The sequence below is a fragment of the Aphelocoma coerulescens genome, chromosome 4A, assembly GCF_041296385.1.
Source record: "Aphelocoma coerulescens isolate FSJ_1873_10779 chromosome 4A, UR_Acoe_1.0, whole genome shotgun sequence".
Classification (NCBI taxonomy): domain Eukaryota; kingdom Metazoa; phylum Chordata; class Aves; order Passeriformes; family Corvidae; genus Aphelocoma; species Aphelocoma coerulescens.
The window spans coordinates 18,041,898-18,060,118 of record NC_091018.1 but is presented as its reverse complement, the minus strand read 5'-3'; the positions used below and the strand labels follow the sequence as shown (position 1 = coordinate 18,060,118).

Below are 18,221 nucleotides of genomic sequence, written 5' to 3'. Positions count from 1 at the left end.
CTGAAAAAGGGGAACCGAAAGGGTGGGGTTGGCCGGCCCCGTCCTTCCTCCCTGCGCACCCTGCCGTCTCTCCCCGTCCCTGCTGCCACAGCCACCCCAACCCACCGGGGTGGGCGCGGGCAGCGGCGCGGCGAGACCCCGGCTGGCCGGAGCGGCGGCGGGAGGGCTCCGTGAGTATGGAGGCCCGGGAGCCATGGCACGGGGCAGCACTGGGCTGTGGGGTCCTGGGCGCCGGCGGGGCCCCGCTGATGTGGCTGCGGGACAGCCGGGGTAGCGGGAGGCTCCATGTGGCCTGTGCTGGTGGCCTCACACCTCTGCTGGGCTCCTTGTGGGCAGGAGAGCCGTGCTGGGCACGGGACACGTGGTGTGGGTGAGCCAAGCTGGGAGGGCTCTGCCTTGTCCCACAGCCTGACCAGTTCTGAGCAAGTGGCATCTGACCCCGGTCACCTGGCCATGGGGCTATGGGGTGCAGCAGGGCAGGGAGATGGGGTGGGGGTGCCAGGGGCTGCAGGCTGTGCTGAGAAGGGAATCACAGTGGTGGGTGGGTGCCAGGGACCCCAGGGCTGCCCGAGAGCAGGGGCTGGGGTTCTGGCAGGGTCTTTGGCTATTCCTCACCTGTGCTTTTTGCAGTGGGCACTGTTGGGGTGCAGCTTGGGGTTTGCTCATGAGTCTCTCCCATGCAGGAGGATTCCTCCTCTGTCCCTCCCACCCATCATTTTTGACACCCTCTGGGCTCAACCTGAAACATGGGGGCTGTGAAGTTTGTCGTTCAGACAAACACCCTGTCACCCTTCCCTCGGGTCCCTGCCAGCCCCACATCAGCCAGCAGTGGCTCAGCTCCTTAGCAGGAATTAGGCAGCAGACAGAGCTTGCCTGTGGAGGAGGGATGGCCCCAGGACCATGGTGGGACACAGCATCCAGCGACATGAGGCCAGCAGTGTGTGTCAGGCCTGGTGGTGGTCTCAGAGCACGCTGGGCCGAGGTGTGAGCATGGCAGGAAGTCACACTAGCTGGGGGGGGAGGGCACAGGACATGCTTCCACCCACCCACTCGTCACTCTGCTATCACAGCACGGCAGTGGTGGCTGTGGGGGTGAGCCCCGTGGGGCACCCACCATGCCAAGGACGGGCAAGGACAGAGCGGGTCTGGTGGCAGTGCTGGGGACAAGGAGGCTGTGCCATGATGGGGCACAACAGCCCTCCAAGACATTCGCTGTCCTTTCCCCTCTGGCAGTTCCACCCAGAGGACGCAGTGAGGACGTGTCCCACCTGCCTGGCACTGCTGGCCATGACCCCGCTGCTGTGACTCCAGGTAAAGCTCCAGGGACCCGGCGCTGCAGCTGGGATGGGCTGGAGCCCAGGGCCACTCTGCTCAGCCCCTGTGTCTGTGCCAGGGAGGGCAGCGGGAGCCCTCCTGCTCTTGGGATGCAGCACCAGCAGCCACACTTGATAAGTAGGGAAAATGAGGCACAGGGATACAGCATGGTCCCGGGGTCACTCTGGGCTCATCCACCACCTTGCCAGCAGTCTGGGGGTCAGGGGCCACACCAGCCACCTGCAGCGACCCCGGATCCCTCCTCCTGAGGCCTCAATCAGCCCACTCAGGCTGCTGCTTTTTCCAAAAGGCTCTGATGATTAATTTTTTAAAGTTGGGGGTTTTTGACCACCCAAACAAGCTGGAAAGATCTGAGCCATAAGGGCCACAAGGAGGGAAGAGGGAAGCCTGGGAGAGGGCAATCCTGCTTGTCCCCAGCCTCTCTGGGGAGAGCGGGGCAGTGTCAGTACTGCAGGGTCTGTGCTGGGAGGATCTGGGCATTGCCAGCAGATGGGAGGACACCTCTGCTCCTGTCCCCAAGCAGGGGAATGCCCTGGAGAGAGGCACAGTGTGTGGAACCAGGTCCTGGCATCTTTGTTCCCCACCTGATCCCTGTTGTGAGTGAGCCAATGCCCATGTCATGTGTGGGGAGAGTTGATGGAATACTCGGCTGGGGAATGGGGGGCTGAACGCCTGTCTCTGGCCCACCTCTGAGCCTCCCCCCGAGGAGACAGGCTGTGGGGAGCAGGGGAGAAAAACAGCTTCTCCCAGGTTGCTTTCCAAAGCTGTGCTTGCAGGAGGAAAAAAGGGAACAAGGTGCGGGTGAAGGGGAAGCAGGGACTGTAGGTGGTCAGGCAGGAGACACAGAACCGAGCTCCAGGGGATCACAGCTCAGCAGTGGCCCCACACAGCTCTCTTGTCAGCTCCCCATACTGCAATCAGGTGTTGGTCACAGCCCACAGCTCCAGCCACGTGGCTCTGGAGGATGCTGGACCCACCTGGGGGTCACAGTTGCTGGGCACAGCAACACAGAGGTGAGATGCACAGACTGCTCCAAGAGATAGGCCATGGCGATTTCCAGCCCCTAAAAGCTGGGCAGCAGTGGGATGCAGGGCTCTCATGTGAGTCCTTTCCTGCCCTGCCCTTCCCCGGAGAGGCTCAGGAGAGCATCGCTGAGGGCTGGGGGAGGATTTAACCCCTCTGGCTGCTGGCTAGAGGCAGCCCTTCAAGCCTGGCCACTGACAAGTGCTGCTCACAGGGGAGGAAGGGGGGTTGAGCTTTGTCCCTGCACTCCTGTGGGCTCCATGGACACACAGGGCAAGGATGACTTTAGGGCTACTCCGTGCTCTCGGCAGCACGGCACTGTGACTTTTCAGGGCCAGGACCTACCCACGGCTTTTTAGGGACCGGCCTCCCGTGGCCACCCCTTGCAGGCTGCCAAGTCAGCACATCCCCAGCACGAAGTGGCTGCGGTGGGGCAGGAGGAAACAGCCCACACAGGCTCACATGCACAGAGCTGGAGGGGAGGAGCGCCTGCCGAGTGTCACAGCTGGCTCCCCGCTCTTCCCTGGGGCTCCAAGCTTCCCCCATCTCCCTCCTTCTCCAGCTCTCTGTCCATCTGAATATCCTGGACGCCTCTTCAGCAGGAGTAGGAGCCATCTGGGTGGTGGCTTGGGCTGCAGCCTGGTGTGGGAGAGGGGCCAGGAGAGGTCACATCACAAACCCACACTGACCTGCACACACACCTCTGGTTCCCCCCGCCGTGGGGGTCCCAGCACCCCCTGACTGCCCTTGGGGCAAGGGGGAGAGTGCACCTGAGCGAGGTCCAGCAGGTTTTGGGCTGAACAAGCGCTGCGTTGGCATTGTCTTGCCCACAGCAACCAGGTGAGCACAGCGTGGAGGTGGCCAGGGGTTTGACATGGCCAGTGTCATCCTGGAGAGCATCTTCTTGAAGCGCTCGCAGCAGAAGAAGAAAACATCTCCCCTCAACTTCAAGAAGCGCCTGTTCCTGCTGACGGAGAGCAAGCTGTCCTACTACGAGTATGACTTTGAGCGGGGGGTGAGTCTGCAGCCACAGGGGCTGCACCGTGGCGGTGTCTGGGGGTCACCAGAGGTCTGTCCCTTGCCAGCATGTAGCCCAAGGGCTGGTTGGACAGGGACAGAGGTTGGTTTGAGTCTCTCCAGGTCTCCCTTTGGTGACCATTTGAACCAAGACTGTCTCTTGCAGCGCCGGGGCAGTAAGAAGGGCTCCGTGGACATTGAGAGGATCACCTGTGTGGAGACAGTGGCACCTGAAAACAACCCTCCCCCTGAGCGACAGGTCCCGGTGAGGAGGGTCCCAGGGTCCCTGCGTCTGTGCCCTTGTCCCCTCGCTGGGGGAGTAGGGAGAGTCCCTGGGGTGGTGGCAGTGGGGGACAGCCGTGCTTGGCATGAGGGGCTCTGTCCATACCATACCAGGGGTCCAGCTTTATGCAGAGCAGCAGGATGCCTAAAGCCCTGGGCTTGCTCCAGGGGAGATGCCAGCAGCTGAGCAACAGGGTGCCAGCATCCATCTCTGCCTCTCTCTTCCAGAGGAAAGGGGAGGATTACAACAACATGGAGCAGATCTCAATCATCGAACGGTTCCCCTACCCCTTCCAGGTGAGTCTTCACTGCACCCTCTTTGCTGGTCCTCTCTGCCTGGTGGCAGCTCCTGAGGGGAGGACCCCACAGGGGCCTGGGGTCAAACGTGGCATCACTGCCCCATTGCCCGGTGTCACTCAGCGGCCTGGGGACACTCTGCTGCTGTCCACACTGCATGGGGCAGCCAGGTGAGCCTCTCTGAGCCCCGAGGCAGCTCTGCTTAAGATGGAAACCTGCTTCTGAGCTCTGTCCTGCCCCTTTCAGTCCCCTGGCTGATGCTGGAGGGGTGCTGGCTGCTCACTCAGCCCCCAGCCCAGCTGCCTGCCCTGCTGGCACCCAGTGCACCCCCGGCACACCGAAAGTCAGAGAAGGAAGTGGAAAGTCTCGGGGGAGGGGGCTTATTTTTAACCTCTTTGTCACGCTCCCGCGAGCACCATGCGGGGCCAGCAGACACCGGCAGGGCTTGCTCGGAGTGGCCACAAGGCTCGGCTCCCCACGTGCCTTCCGTGAGAGGCCTGCCCCCGGTGCTGAGGTGCCTGGTCCCGCAGGTGGTCTATGACGAGGGGCCCCTCTACATCTTCTCCCCGACGGAGGAGCTGCGCAAGCGCTGGATCCATCAGCTGAAGAGTGGTGAGTGTGGGGGCTCTGCAGCTCCCCTGGGAAGCCAACACGGGCACTCAGCTGTGCCTGTGGCTGGCCCAGAGTGCCAGGCTGCCGGGGGCTCGCTGGCTCGTGGCTATATACCCCATGTCTGAGGAAGAGCGAGCTGCTCCCAGCCGGGGGAGTGGACACTGTCACCCTCTGCAGTACCACAGCTACCTCGGCTGAGGCTCCTTGCCCTCTCACAAACCTGCTCCAAAGTAGCTCAAGCAGGCTCGGAAATTGTTGAAGGCAAGAGGAAATAGCAGATGTGGCCATACAGCTGTGCTGCATTGGCAAGTGAGGGTTGAGCGCCCGGAGCTTTAGGAAACATGGACAACAAGCCTGCTGGGAGCCAGGTAGCATCTTTCCCAAACCACCCCAAGCCTTGCTCGGTGCTGCTGAGCTAGTGCTCAGCTGTGTGGCTGCTCCCTCTTCGAACTGGGAGTGTGTTGCAGCAGCACTGTTGTGCCAAGGGGCTCGGGCCACCCAAAATCTGCTGGAGCCGCCTGTATGTGCCTCCTGGTGCATGTGTGTGTGTGTCTTGCTGCGGCTTTGTGCTGGCAGGGTGAGATTAGCTGCTTGAGTTGACACGGGGAAGTTGGCTGGAGCGAGGCGGAAGAGCGGCAGGCTGATAACGGGGAAGTCGGTTATCTCACGAGAGCCCTGCTGCTCTGCCCCGACAGGCAGCCTGTCCTCTCCCCACTTCACTGCTGAGGCAGGAGGGTTGCTGTGGCAGCTCAAGTTAGTGTAAAATCCACAGGGAAAGGAGAGAAAATTCTGGCTTTTTGCTGCCGGGATACCCTTTTCTTAGTCCACCAAAGAAGGGGCTCTCTACACACCGTGCAGCTGCTGTGGGCCAGCCCCAGGCTGAGGCAGTGTTTAGGCACATCCAGTTGTCCCTCTAGCTTGGGGAGAAGTATGAGGAAGCTGGTCAGCCTGCCTGGCAAGGGAATATTCTCCCTGCAAGGGAAGTCTCTGAGTGCACACAGGGTGATGGCAATGCCCTCCTCACCCCATGGAAAAGCTGGGCACAGCACTGGCCTCCCTCCCCACTTCTGAAAAAGAAAAGGGCTCAAAAGAGCTGTGAACCAGGGGCCAGAGCAGCCTGGATATTTTGGCTGGCAGGAGGGCCAGGTCCTTCTGTGACTGTCTCCATGCTCATGCCCCTTTGCAGAGCTGCTCAAGAGCTTAGATCAGATCTGAGAGCCAAGCCTGGCCCTTCCCTGTGGGACAGGGATTGCACAGCCACAGCACTAAAACAAGGGTGGTGAGCTGAGGGAAACCTGAACATCAGGGCACAGGGGACAGTAGCACAGCTGAGAGGAGATTATCAATGCAGCTGACCACCTGCATTCAGGGAGCAGAGAGCTCTTGCAACAGGCTGGGGATGCAGCCCTGGGTCACACACATCTCCCCTCCTCTGCCACAGTGATTCGGTACAACAGCGACCTGGTCCAGAAGTACCACCCCTGCTTCTGGATCGACGGCCAGTACCTGTGCTGCTCCCAGACAGCCAAGAATGCCATGGGCTGCCAGATTCTGGAGAGCAGGAATGGCAGTAAGACACCAGGCACCCTCCCACTGCCCCGTCCCTCTGCCCCAGGGACCACCACAGGGATCTTTGCTCACCTTAGTTCCTCCTCTGTTCTGAAGGTTTAAACGTCGGGCGGTCGCATCGCAAGACAAAGAAGCCCCTTCCCCCAACTCCTGAGGAGGACCAGGTAAAAGCCAACGTCAGGGTTTGCTCCAAGGTGTTGGAGAAAAGGTTGCCTGGAAAAAGCCAACATATTCAATGACTGCTCAGAGATGTACAGGCCAGGACTCTGCTCTGGGGAGGGATGTCAAGATGGTGACTTAAGGGAGAAGGAGCTTGAAGCAGGGGATGGAGCCCAAAGGCCTATAGGAAAGTCAAATTATCTCAACCTTGAGGTTTCCCAGGGCAGCTGAGAGATTTACACCCTAATGTAGGCTGGAGGAGTCACAGGTTAAGCCAAAAAGGTAAAGAGAAAACACTTATCTTTTGTGGAGATGGGGAAAAATGTTTTGATAAAAAGTCCAGGGAGAGGAAATTGGTGTTCTGGTAGAGATACATGTGGGAGCTGAGACAAACACTGCGTTGAGCTGGCCTGAGACCACTGCCCTGCCAGGCCTGGGAAGGGTCTCACGTGGTGTGTGTGCAAGCCTGACCATGTCCCACACTCTCCCTCCCGCCATGGGAAGATGGTGATGAAGCCTCTGCCTCCCGAGCCAGCCCCCAGCACAGCAGGGGAGATGAAGAAGGTGGTGGCCCTCTACAACTACGAGCCGATGAACGCGCAGGACCTGCAGCTGCAGAAGGGCGAGGAGTACTTCATCCTGGAGGAGAGCCACCTGCCCTGGTGGAAAGCCCTTGACAAGAACGGGTGAGAGCTCCCACTGCCCATGGCCGTGGCTCTGCAGTGCTGCCCTGCCCTGGTGCTCAGGCCCTGGTGGGCAAACACACCCCTCTGGCACCCCGAGGGTGAGGACACGCTGCCTGCCCACCTGTGGGCTGCCCTGCTGAGGAGGGGGAGGAGGCTGAAACCGGCTGTGGTGTCAGCCATCCCCATACATGAACCCAGATGGGCTTGCACCAAAGTTTTTGAGCCCTTCTGAAACAGGAATATCCTTTCCCCTTGGCCTCCTCCATCAATGTGTGACCAGCCCCTTTTCTCCTGCAGGAGGGAAGGATACATCCCCAGCAACTACGTCACTGAAACCAGAAATTCCCTAGAGATCTTTGAGTAAGAGAGGGCATGGGGACCTGGCGAGTTGCACTTGGTTGGAGACGTTTTCCATTTGGTTCTGTTACCCTACACAGCCCCTGAGCCCAGCCTGGCTGGGTCACTCTCCCTCTTCCACATCCTCTGGCAGCCTCCAGCCCCTGGCAGCCATCCCTGCCCTGCTCTCTGCACCACCTGTCCTGGCTGGGCCAGGGTCAGACCGGGCTGGGGACAGAGGTGGCTGTGGAGATCTCCCTGATGGCTGTGTCCCTGTTCCAGGTGGTACTCAAAGAACATCACTCGGAGCCAAGCGGAGCAACTGCTGAAACAGGAGGTAAGTGTTGCCTCCCGAGGCTGGGTCTGTTCTACACACCAGCCCTCCATGGGCTGTTCTCACATTGTGTCCAGCATGGGACCAACCCTGGCTTGTGCTGGGAGGGGAGTGTTGCACCAACAGCCCCAGGAACATTCCCTATCCCAATGTGAGCTCCTCCAGGCAGCCACTTCAGGAGGTGGCCTCCCGTGCAGGGAGTGGAAATAGGACTCCTCTGACTCACTGCATCCTCTCCAGCCCTGCTGTGATCTTCACTCACTTTAAGTTTTGCCTGTCACAGTGACACACAGTCCCCACAACCACCCAGTGCCCTTTGCCCTTTCTGCTTTAGGGTAAGGAAGGGGGCTTCATTGTCCGAGATTCCACCAGCAAGACAGGGAAATACACTGTCTCCGTCTATGCCAAGTCCTCTGCGTAAGTGGCTCTAAGAACAGCTTGTTTCTCCCCCAGAGGGCCCCTCCAGGCACCCCTCACCCTCTGTCTCTCCTCCCCATGTTCTCCCTCTCCAGAGACCCCCAAGGCACGATCCGCCACTATGTCGTCTGCTGCACCCCCCAGAACCAGTATTACCTGGCAGAAAAGCACCTGTTCAACAGCATCCCAGAGCTTATCACCTACCACCAGCACAACTCTGCAGGTCAGTGGCTGGGAGACAGAGTGAAGCCAGCAGTGTTTTCACTGGCACCACGGTATCCCCACCTTCCTGTGCTGAAGGCAGGAGGCTTTTGTGTTCCCTGCTGGAATGTGGCAGGTAAGCCTGGAGTGGCAATCTCTGCTGCTGTGTTTCAGGGCTCATATCCAGACTGAAGTACCCCGTGTCTCAGCACAAGAAAAGTGCTCCTTCCACAGCTGGCCTTGGCTATGGTAAGCCAGCCCGGGCTACCTCACAGTTCCCTGGTTGCAGCATTTGCTTCTGCTGGCAGCAGCTTTCCCAGGCTGGGATCCCGGCTGTCCCATGGCTCATAGCCTTCCCAGGAACCACTTCCCATCTACCCTCTGGTGACAGTATTGACCAAAAGACTCCACAAGCTACCTTGCTCCTGTCCCCTGGAGGAACAGGTCTCAGATTTTGTGGGTTTTGTGGATGATCTCTCAGGCAGGAAATGCTTGTGAGCTTTTCTTGGGCTTGCTAGACCAGATGATTGGGAGCACCGTGCAGGGAAGTCACCTGCACCCGTATTACACTCACACTCTCTGTCCTAGGGTCGTGGGAGATCGACCCCAAGGATCTGACCTTCCTGAAGGAACTTGGGACGGGGCAGTTTGGCGTGGTGAAGTACGGGAAATGGAGAGGCCAGTACAATGTTGCTATCAAGATGATCAGGGAAGGCTCCATGTCAGAGGATGAGTTTATTGACGAAGCCAAAGTCATGATGTAAGTGGTGAGCACCGTGCAGGTCAGTGCTGGATGCTCCTTGCCAGAATGGCTGCACTCCTGGGAGGTGTGGAGGGACAGTCTAAGGCAGTCCCATACTCTGTAAAAAGCACCCAAGATCCCACTGATTTTGGGCAGATTCCTTGGTGAGGCTTTCCACCGTCAGCTGGGCCAGAAGCATCTTCCCTTCCCAAACTCTCCTTCCTCACAGGTTCTTCCTTTGCTGCCTGGCTTTCTAGATGCTCAGAATTGCCTTTGTCCCCAACACAGGAACCTGTCACATGAGAAGCTAGTGCAGCTCTACGGGGTCTGCACTAAGCAGCGTCCCATCTTCATCATCACCGAGTACATGGCCAACGGCTGCCTCCTGAACTTCCTGAGGGAAACACGGCAGCGGTTCCAGCCTGCCGAGCTGCTGGAGATGTGCAAGGATGTCTGTGAAGCTATGGAGTACCTGGAATCCAAGCAATTCCTGCATAGAGACCTGGTAGGGCTGTGATTGCTTTGTTCAGGCAAAATCCCACCAGGGAAATTGCCCCTTCATAGATAAACAGGATGCTTGGAGGGCTCTGTTGCTCTCTTTGCTGAGAACTTTGTAGCTTGCCCCAGGTGAACTTGCAGGATGAAGTCAGGTGAAGTGTTAGGTGGGTGGGGATGAGATGAAGTTCACCTGCTACAGGGGAATGGGAGAAGCAAGAGAAGGTAGAAGTAACTGTCTCCATCTCTCCATTCACAGGCTGCTCGAAACTGTTTGGTGAATGACCAAGGAATTGTGAAAGTGTCAGATTTTGGTCTTTCCAGGTCCGGTAGATGTGTCTGTGTCACTTTCCTGTCTCAGTACCCCATCTCCTCCTTCCATCAATTCTACATTTTAGTCTTTGTCCCCACCACCCTCCAGCTGTGCTTTCCTACTGTCTTCCCATTTCATCTCCCTGCCTCAACCTTCGCCTCTCCACTTTCCACCATCCCTTTCTTACTTCCCCTGGCCCTTTCCCCCCTCTCTTTGCATCTTCTTTCCCCCACCTCTGGTCTCCTGGCTGCAGCTTGCTCTCCACATCCCCTTTTTGCTGTGCTTCCCTGTCAGCCAATCCCTTCCACAATCCTGACTAACACGCACTTACTGCTGAAACCCATGCAGAGTTGCAACCTCTGGTCAGTCTGAGCTGCCCATTCCTTTTGGGCTTGGTCAGTTGTGTGGAGGAGCAAAATGTGAAATCCAAGTGAGGCACCCTGATCCATTTTCCTGCTGCAGGTATGTGCTAGATGATGAGTACACAAGCTCCATGGGGTCCAAGTTTCCAGTGCGGTGGTCTCCTCCTGAAGTGCTGCTGTACAGCAAGTTCAGCAGCAAGTCTGACGTCTGGTCCTTTGGTAAGAGCACGGCATTGATGACTTGGAGGTTGGGAACTCCTCTGCAAACCAGGTGCAGGTACAGGTGCTCCCATCCCATCAGCTCTCCTTGCTGTTCCCCCCCAACAGGTGTCCTGATGTGGGAAGTTTACTCACTGGGAAAGATGCCTTATGAGAGGTTTAATAACAGCGAGACAACCGAGCACGTCATCCAAGGCCTGCGCCTGTACCGGCCGCAGGCGGCCTCGGAGCGGGTCTACGCCATCATGTACAGCTGCTGGCACGAGGTGAGTGGCTGTCACCCCTGGTGACACCTCCGGCCACCCTGGCAGGGTGACAGGGCTCCCTGGGGCACGGCTGGGGCAGACACGGGCTCCAGCCAGGCTCCCCTCTCGCCCAGCAGAAGCCAGAGGAGCGCCCCACCTTCACCGCGCTGCTGGGCAGCATCCTGGACATCGCCGACGAGGACTGCTGACCGCGGGTACTGCCCGCTGACCCCTGCCCAGCGCTGCCACTGCCCACCGGGACAGACCTGCACACCGGGCGGTATCGCGGCATGGTTGTCACGGACACGGCACGGGCGAGCAGGAGCCTGGGGGAGCCCCATGGCCGCTCCCACAGCCCCATCACATGCTCAGAGCTCCATCACCGCCCCGGGGTTCCATCACTGCCCCGGAGCTCCATCACATCCCGGAGCCTCATCACGCCCCACGGCTCCATCACATCCCGGAGCCCCATCACCGCCCCGGAGCCCCATCACCGCCCCGGAGCCCCATCACTGCCCCGCGGCTCCATCACTGCCCCGGACCTCATCACCGCCTCGGGGGTTCCATCACATCCGGGAGCCTCATCACCGCCTCGGAGCTCCATCACCACCCCGGAGCCTCATCACCGCCCCGGGGCTCCATCACATGCTCAGAGCTCCATCACCGCCCCGGGGCTCCATCACATGCTCAGAGCTCCATCACCGCCCCGGGGCTCCATCACATCCCGGAGCTCCATCACCGCCCCGGAGCCCCATCACCGCCCCGGGGCTCCATCACCGCCCCGGAGCCCCATCACTGCCCCGCGGCTCCATCACTGCCCCGGACCTCATCACCGCCTCGGGGGTTCCATCACATCCGGGAGCCTCATCACCACCTCGGAGCTCCATCACCACCCCGGAGCCTCATCACCGCCCCGGGGCTCCATCACATCCCGGAGCTCCATCACCGCCCCGGAGCCCCATCACCGCCCCGGGGCTCCATCACATCCCGGAGCTCCATCACCGTCCCGGACCTCATCACCGCCCCGGGGCTCCATCACCGCCCCGGAGCCTCATCCCCGTCCTGGAGCTCCATCACATCCCGGAGCCTCATCACCGCCCCGGAGCTCCATCACATGCTCAGAGCTCCATCACCGCCCCGGAGCTCCATCACATCCCGGAGCCCCATCACCGCCCCGGAGCTCCATCACACCCCAGAACGCTCCCGGTCCCGCTCCCGATCCCGGTCCCGCTCCCGATCCCGGACAATAAAACCCTTCCACGGCCTCCCCGGCTGCGGCCGCTCCGCCCCGCCGGCAGGGGGCGCCCGGCGGGCGGGCGCGCACGCGCGGCGCGGGCGGAAGGGGCGGGCGCGGCACCGGCGGCACGTGAAGGTCGCGGCGCGGCGGCACCGGGAGGGACCGGGGGGACACCGGGAGCGCCATGGACGCGCCGTCCGCCGCCGGGCTGGGCGGGGCCGACCCCCAGCTTCAGCGCTTCATCGAGGTGGAGACGCAGAAGCAGCGCTTCCAGCAGCTGGTGCACCAGATGACCGAGCTCTGCTGGGTACGGGCGGCGGGCAGGGCCGCCGGCTCCGGTGACCCGGTGGCGATGGTGGGGCAAGGCGGGCTGGGAGGCCGCGCAGACCTTTGTCCCCGGGGGGAGGAGGCTGATGGGGACAAAATGGAGCCGCCGTGGGAGCAGCCCCAGCTCCGGTGAGCACAGAGCGGGAGGGGGCGGCTCTCCGGGCACGGCGGGGCGGGGAGAGCCACGCGTGGGGAGGGGTCAGATGCGCCCGAGGGGATGAGGGAGGGTCCCGAGAGGATCAGGATCCCCCAGGTGGGGGGGACGCCAGCGTGTCCGAGGGCTGGAGATGCCCAGAGGCACGGCCCCGGTGCGGGGTGGGGGGGGTCGGGCTGCGGTGCCCCCGGGACCAACGGGACCCCGCTGTGTGCAGGAGAAGTGCATGGACAAGCCGGGCCCGAAGCTGGACAGCCGGGCTGAGACGTGCTTCGTGAACTGCGTGGAGCGCTTCATTGACACGAGCCAGTTTATCCTGAACCGGCTGGAGCAGACGCAGAAGTCCAAGTCGGCCTTCTCGGAAAGCCTGTCCGACTGAGCCGGACCCAGCCCCTGCCAGGCCAGGCCCTCGCCCATGCCCACTCCTGGTCACTCCGCTGCCCGAAGGAGCCAGGATCAGCTCGGGGGGTGGTTAGGATTTAATTAAATGCCAGTCTCGGGGAAGTTGCAGCCAGATGAGAGCCCTCAACAGACACACGGATGCTCCACGTCGGGGTGATGTGCTGCTCCCGGCCCCGCGGGCCAGCGGCCACCTTTGTGCCAGGACCGCGGTGCCATGCAGGGAGCATTTGGAATGTGCCCCCTCGGCTGAGCAGAGGGGTGCTGATCCTCGTTCCATGGGTGCTCCCAGCACTGATGGGAAGCTCGGCTCTGGGTGAGGCCAGCCCGCGGTCGCTGCCTTAAATAGCGCTGCACAAACCAGCCCTGCTGGGCACATCCTCACCTGCCCTCGGGCACCATCGCAGGCCGGGACAGGCACCCTGAGCAAGAAGAGCATGTTGGGAACAGTGATCATCTCAGGCAGTGCCACTGCTGGAACTTACTTTCAGGCTTCCATAGGTAAATCATTCATATGGCCAAGTGACCAATTTTCACACTGCAGCACAACTCTGTCGATGCTGACTTGCTCCATTAACTGCTTTCCCTGGGTAAATGTAATAAATATTAACTGGGTCAATTTTTAATGAGATTCTCCTTTGTTCAGGTAGATCACTGCTGAGAATGGAAAATCTGGCCTTCTTGTCACTCCCCCTTCTTCCCAGTGATCCTATTTATGGCAAAATTAGTAGGAAGGGGGCGTAACTGTCTTTTGGCTAGAAGGCCTTTTCTGAATTCTGAATTGTTGCTCAACTGATCTGGTCCCATGAATCAGACTTGTTTTTGGGAGAGGCTGTGGCCTTTCCTCTTCCTCTCCAAAAGGGTGACAGCTCCTGCTGTCCTCGAGAGTCACTTCTTTAGAGAGACTAAATGCAGGAATAACTAACCGGCTGCTTTATAACCTCGTGCACCTTCACCCGTGGAAGTCACTGGCGGGAGGCCTGTGGGTGTGTCTTCTGGACCTCTGGCCCCAGGACACAAAGAGGAGCTTCAAACTGGGAAAACATCCAACTACTGATCAGCTCTCGGGGAAGGCAGCAGCATTTCAGCAGTGTTCATATGCTGCAGGGCTCTGGGAAGCCTGGAGTGACACTGACAGTGGTCTGGAGCTCTACACAGGAGCCTGGTAAAGCACACAACCCATTGCAGAGGCTGCTGGACAGAGCATGTGAGCTGCCAACGTGGGTGGCTTGTAGCCAGCAGCCTTCCTGGGAACAACCTCAGGATGTGTTCAACAGCTATGCAGATGTAAACCCATGTCAGTGAGGACACAGCTGTCTAGTTATCTTTCAGATATTTACCTCAGTAGCTAAGGACTAGGTTCCTGGAGTAGGTAATTCCCTCTCCTGTCCTAACTTGAGTTTCCCTGGAGCACTCACAGAGTTCTTCCTACCCCTGTGATCCTCCATGCCTTCCAGTGCTGGCCCAGCTCTTGGTATAAATGTATCACTCACCACTTGGTAACTGAAAGATCAGTTTTTAATAGAATACAGGAAGCTTCAACCTGCACAGCAGACATTGCATGAAGAGGCTGGTCCCTCTGTAAGAGCCACAGCAGCATGTGGCAGCACCACTGGTTTCACAGTTTGGGCTGTATTCTGTTTTTGGATGTGAATCTGCAAATAAATTCTAGCACAGTGAGCAAAAACAAGTACTTGACAGAGGAATTTTTGCATTAATACTCTCTGTATGTCACCTTTAAAGCCAGACATCTGTCTTCTCTCTGCATAACCTTAGCACCACGTTAGATCATTTTGTAACTGTTAATTCTGGTTTTAAAAAACAGTGTGAGCCTCCCCAAATGTGTGACCTGCCAAAGAGTCAGGGTTAGCACTGTGTTAGTGCTGCAGGCCTCTCTGCACAGCCGAGGTCTGGGTCCTAACAAGGGCAGATCAATTCTTCACATAAAAGAACAGTGAAGAAGCACAGGATGCCAGGAACCGGGCAGTTCCCAGGGCTCCTGTCTGTGGCCACAGGAGGCTGCTGGCCCTGTCAGCCTCCTGTCAGTGTGGTGGTGCCTGGGGCAGGCAGAGGGTAACTCACAGCTCCTGCTCCTGCAGCAGCATGTTCAGCCTTGCACTGGGAGCAGGAAGCCAGCAGTTCAGACGCTTCCTCACCTGCTTTCACTTCTCCTCCTCCTCCTCCTCTGCACTCTGAGAGCCCTTGTCCTCCGAGGGCAGCAGGGGCTGTTGCTGACAGGACTGATGTCTGTCTGCCCTGCCTGGCTGCAGGAAGAGGGGCAGGAGGTTGGGGGTGAAGGGCATGTCCCTGAAGGCGTGCAGGAGGAAGATGCCGGACACGATGGTGAGGAAGCCGCTGATGGAGCCGATGATGTTGTCCAGCACCATGTGCTGCCACTCCTTGAAGAGGATGGCTGAGCACATCATGACTGCTGTGGTGAACAGCACGTAGTAAATGGGTGTGACCACAGAGGTATTGAAAATGTCCAGGGCTTTGTTCAGGTAGTTGATCTGGATGCTGATGCAGATCACCAGGCACACCAGGAGCACCCAACCCAGGGGTTCTTTCAGGACTGGCTTCCCAGAGAACAATTCTTTCAGGGCAATCCCCAGGCCTTTGACACAGGATACGGACAGTGAGCCAATGGCGGAGCAGACCAAAACATAAACCAGGACGTTGCTCTGCCCATAACGGGGTCCAGCCACAAAGATGAGCAGAAGGGAGCTCACCAGGACACACACAGCAAATACAATGAATCCTTGGGGAAAGAAAAATTCAAGAGCTCCATCAGAACACAGCAGCACCAGTGACAGATGCAAATGAACACCAAGTAGAGGACAAGCAGGAAATTGCCCCATCAGCCTTTCTGGCCTCCATCTGAAGGGACCAGGGTTGGGAAGCCTGAGCAAAGCTGTAGAGAGAGCAGCAGCTCCTTATAGTGTGATCACAAGTCAGGCTGTTGGGGATGCAGCCTGTGCTGGGAAGGGCAGGGGCAGGAGCACAGCCAGGCTCCACAGCACTAACAGAGGTGGGGGGCTTTTGACCACTCCAGCAGGAGGCCCAGGAGGGTGGCAAAAGGCTTGGGAAGCCTTGGCTGAACTCTGCAGACTGTGATGGGATTAAAAGGAAAGTGCCATGTCACAGGAATGCCCTGCCAGCGCTCCCCCTAATGAGCAGCAACATCTATGTGTTACTCTGCTTTGCTCTTCTCCCTGTGCTTCCTTCCAGCATCTCTTGTAGCTTATTCTGCCATTTGTGCCATTCCCACATCACATCCTTGCAACTTGATTCATCCTCTAACATAAATACCAGGACTACCTGATCTTGGGCATAACTCCTTGAATCACTCGTTTATCTGTCTGAATTTCCTCCTCTGTCTTCTCTCAGCCACACCACTGCCACCCTTGTGTAAAGGAATTCCCTCTGCAATTCCTGGCACTGCCACAGGCCAATCTCTTCTGCTGAGAGCTGCATTTATTCCCCTGCGCCTCGCTTTTTGCATCAATACTTCACAGACAGTAAAAAAAACAGCCCACTTGGTAACTGCTAATGATTCCAGTGGGGTGTGCAGAACAAGAAACAGCTCAATTACCATTTAGTTCAGTCCTTTCCAATTTATCCAAGGTGTATCTCACTGTCATTAGCCTGAAGTCAACAGGAAACCTTTTATTTTAGTACCTGGATCTTTGAGCTTCTCTGCCATTGATTCCAAGCTGGAAACCTCTTCTTCCTGCGGAGCATGGATCACCATCACAGTGGAGCCCAGGATACTCAGAATGCAGCCAATCTTCCCATGAACATTCAGCTGCTCATTCAAGAAGATGGAAGACAGAACTGCACTGAAAGAGAGAAAACAAACAAACAAACAAAAAACCATCCCAAACCAATTAGGACAAGAAATGGATACCTGAGGGAAGAGAGCAGAGCAACTGCTTTCATCACTAAGGGCTGGTAGGTGAAGTGAGGGTGTTTCTGAGGCTGCTTACCTAACAAGGACACTTAGAGCCCCCAGTGGAGTTACCAGTGTTGCAGGGGCAAAGGCATAGGCAGCGAAATTTGCAGCTTCTCCAACTCCCACTGCAAAGAGAAACTCCTGTGAGCATCAAAGTAGGAGCAATTCACCATTATCCAAGCTTGAGTATAGTCAGAAAAGCCTCAGTTTCCTCCTGGGCATCCTGTTTCTCTGAGCAACCAGGGAAGAACAGCACCAGCAAGAAGCAGAAGCCCCACACAGGTTCTCTTGGGAAGAGAAGGCTCAGTGTTATGCACAGTGATCCTTAGTCACATGTGCCTTTACAATGAGCAGCACCCACAGGAAAGTATTTCCATAATTTCCACAAAGGTGAAAGGCATCTGTCCTTCTCCTGGAACACCTTTTACAGCTTTTTAAAGGGTAAATCAAGTACAGTTGGTTCTTAACATTGAAAAGTGTAAAGTAAAGCTGCTGAAATTGCTGTAGCACTAAACCCACGGTGCTGGATGTCCCTTTATCATGACATCCTCAGGGCAGGCCACTTCAGAAGCACTTAACCCAACCCAGCTAACCAGCTCCTCAGCTCCTGCTTAGCAGGGAAACCTAGTAATGCATGAGACTTTAGAACAGTTTAGTTACAACTAGATCAACAACATCATCAGAAACTTGGATAAAACTCAAGCAGTCAAACAGTAATGGTAATAAAAAAACATGAAACTGACTGGAAACAACCACAAACACACACTTGAAAGACAAGGCTCTGGGGTGACCTAATTGTGGCCTTCCAATATGTGAAGGGAGCCTACAAGAAAGATGGAGAGAGACTTTTTACAAGAGCATGTAGTGACAGGACAAGGGGGAGTGGGTTAAAACTGAAAGAGAGTAGGTTTAGGTAAGATACCAGGAAGAAATTGCTCCCTGTGAGGGTGGTGGAGCACTGGCACAGGTTGCCCAGAGAAGCTGTGGCTGCCCCATCCCTGGAAGTGTCCAAGCCCAGATTGGACGGAGCTTGGAGCAACCTGGGATAGCGGGTGTTTCTATGGGAGGGGGTTGGAACGAGATGACCTTTAAGGTCTCCACCAACCCAAACCATTCCGTGATCCTCTGATAAGTGTGCCTTACCACAGCCAGAGCGCGGTACTTACTGCACAGCAGCCCCGCCCACCAAAGCCACTCTCGCAGGTACGCGTGCCCTCCTTGCCCTGAGTGCGGAGGAAAAAAAGGAGAAACCTCAGACGAAGCCGAACGAAACTCTCGTCACGACCCTCGGGGAAGCCAGCGGGAGCAGCGCCCCGGGAGCGGCCGTACCTGCCCTGGCGCGGCCGCGGCCGCACAGCCGGAGCAGCCCCTTCTTCTTCAGCACGAAGCTGCCGCCGATGAAGGCGCTGGAGGCCAGGGCCAGCCCCGCGCCGAACCCGGCCCCCATGGCCACCGGCACCGGCCCGGAGGAGCGGGGACGGAGCGGGACTGGAACAGCGATGGAGCGG

At 58.0% G+C, this 18,221-nt stretch overlaps 3 protein-coding genes across 3 annotated transcripts; 2 read left to right on the top strand and 1 right to left on the bottom strand.

Annotated features, from left to right (window-relative positions):
- The first annotated feature begins 139 nt into the window (after positions 1 to 139).
- Positions 140 to 11,346, top strand: BTK (Bruton tyrosine kinase). The gene is made up of 20 exons (XM_069015595.1): positions 140 to 170; positions 1,234 to 1,311; positions 3,192 to 3,373; positions 3,542 to 3,640; positions 3,886 to 3,954; positions 4,485 to 4,566; positions 6,008 to 6,136; positions 6,232 to 6,299; positions 6,799 to 6,980; positions 7,278 to 7,340; positions 7,599 to 7,653; positions 7,985 to 8,067; positions 8,163 to 8,290; positions 8,443 to 8,517; positions 8,857 to 9,028; positions 9,299 to 9,515; positions 9,765 to 9,829; positions 10,281 to 10,399; positions 10,508 to 10,665; positions 10,782 to 11,346. The coding sequence occupies exons 3-20, from the start codon at positions 3,233 to 3,235 to the stop codon at positions 10,851 to 10,853; spliced, it is 1,977 nt and encodes a 658-aa protein (XP_068871696.1). The 5' UTR covers positions 140 to 170; positions 1,234 to 1,311; positions 3,192 to 3,232; the 3' UTR covers positions 10,854 to 11,346.
- A 647-nt stretch (positions 11,347 to 11,993) lies between these two features.
- Positions 11,994 to 13,387, top strand: TIMM8A (translocase of inner mitochondrial membrane 8A). The gene is made up of 2 exons (XM_069015591.1): positions 11,994 to 12,188; positions 12,580 to 13,387. Exons 1-2 carry the CDS (start codon positions 12,066 to 12,068, stop codon positions 12,739 to 12,741), a joined length of 285 nt encoding a protein of 94 aa, XP_068871692.1. The 5' UTR covers positions 11,994 to 12,065; the 3' UTR covers positions 12,742 to 13,387.
- An 87-nt stretch (positions 13,388 to 13,474) lies between these two features.
- LOC138110545 (magnesium transporter NIPA2-like) lies at positions 13,475 to 18,210 on the bottom strand. Its single transcript, XM_069015590.1, has 5 exons — positions 18,043 to 18,210; positions 17,880 to 17,936; positions 16,748 to 16,838; positions 16,440 to 16,600; positions 13,475 to 15,519 (listed from the first exon to the last, which is right to left on the bottom strand). Exons 1-5 carry the CDS (start codon positions 18,158 to 18,160, stop codon positions 14,924 to 14,926), a joined length of 1,023 nt encoding a protein of 340 aa, XP_068871691.1. The 5' UTR covers positions 18,161 to 18,210; the 3' UTR covers positions 13,475 to 14,923.
- Positions 18,211 to 18,221: the final 11 nt, after the last annotated feature.

Coding starts and splice junctions, on each gene's coding strand:
- BTK (XM_069015595.1), top strand. CDS start 3,233: ATGGCCAGTGTCATCCTGGAGAGCATCTTCTTGAAGCGCTCGCAGCAG. Junction 7,654..7,984: donor AGCAACTGCTGAAACAGGAG/GTAAGTGTTGCC, acceptor TTTCTGCTTTAG/GGTAAGGAAGGGGGCTTCAT. Junction 8,068..8,162: donor GTCTATGCCAAGTCCTCTGC/GTAAGTGGCTCT, acceptor CTCCCTCTCCAG/AGACCCCCAAGGCACGATCC.
- TIMM8A (XM_069015591.1), top strand. CDS start 12,066: ATGGACGCGCCGTCCGCCGCCGGGCTGGGCGGGGCCGACCCCCAGCTT. Junction 12,189..12,579: donor AGATGACCGAGCTCTGCTGG/GTACGGGCGGCG, acceptor CGCTGTGTGCAG/GAGAAGTGCATGGACAAGCC.
- LOC138110545 (XM_069015590.1), bottom strand. CDS start 18,160: ATGGGGGCCGGGTTCGGCGCGGGGCTGGCCCTGGCCTCCAGCGCCTTC. Junction 16,839..17,879: donor GTGGGCGGGGCTGCTGTGCA/GTAAGTACCGCG, acceptor TTCTCTTTGCAG/TGGGAGTTGGAGAAGCTGCA. Junction 15,520..16,439: donor AGAGAAGCTCAAAGATCCAG/GTACTAAAATAA, acceptor TCTTTCCCCAAG/GATTCATTGTATTTGCTGTG.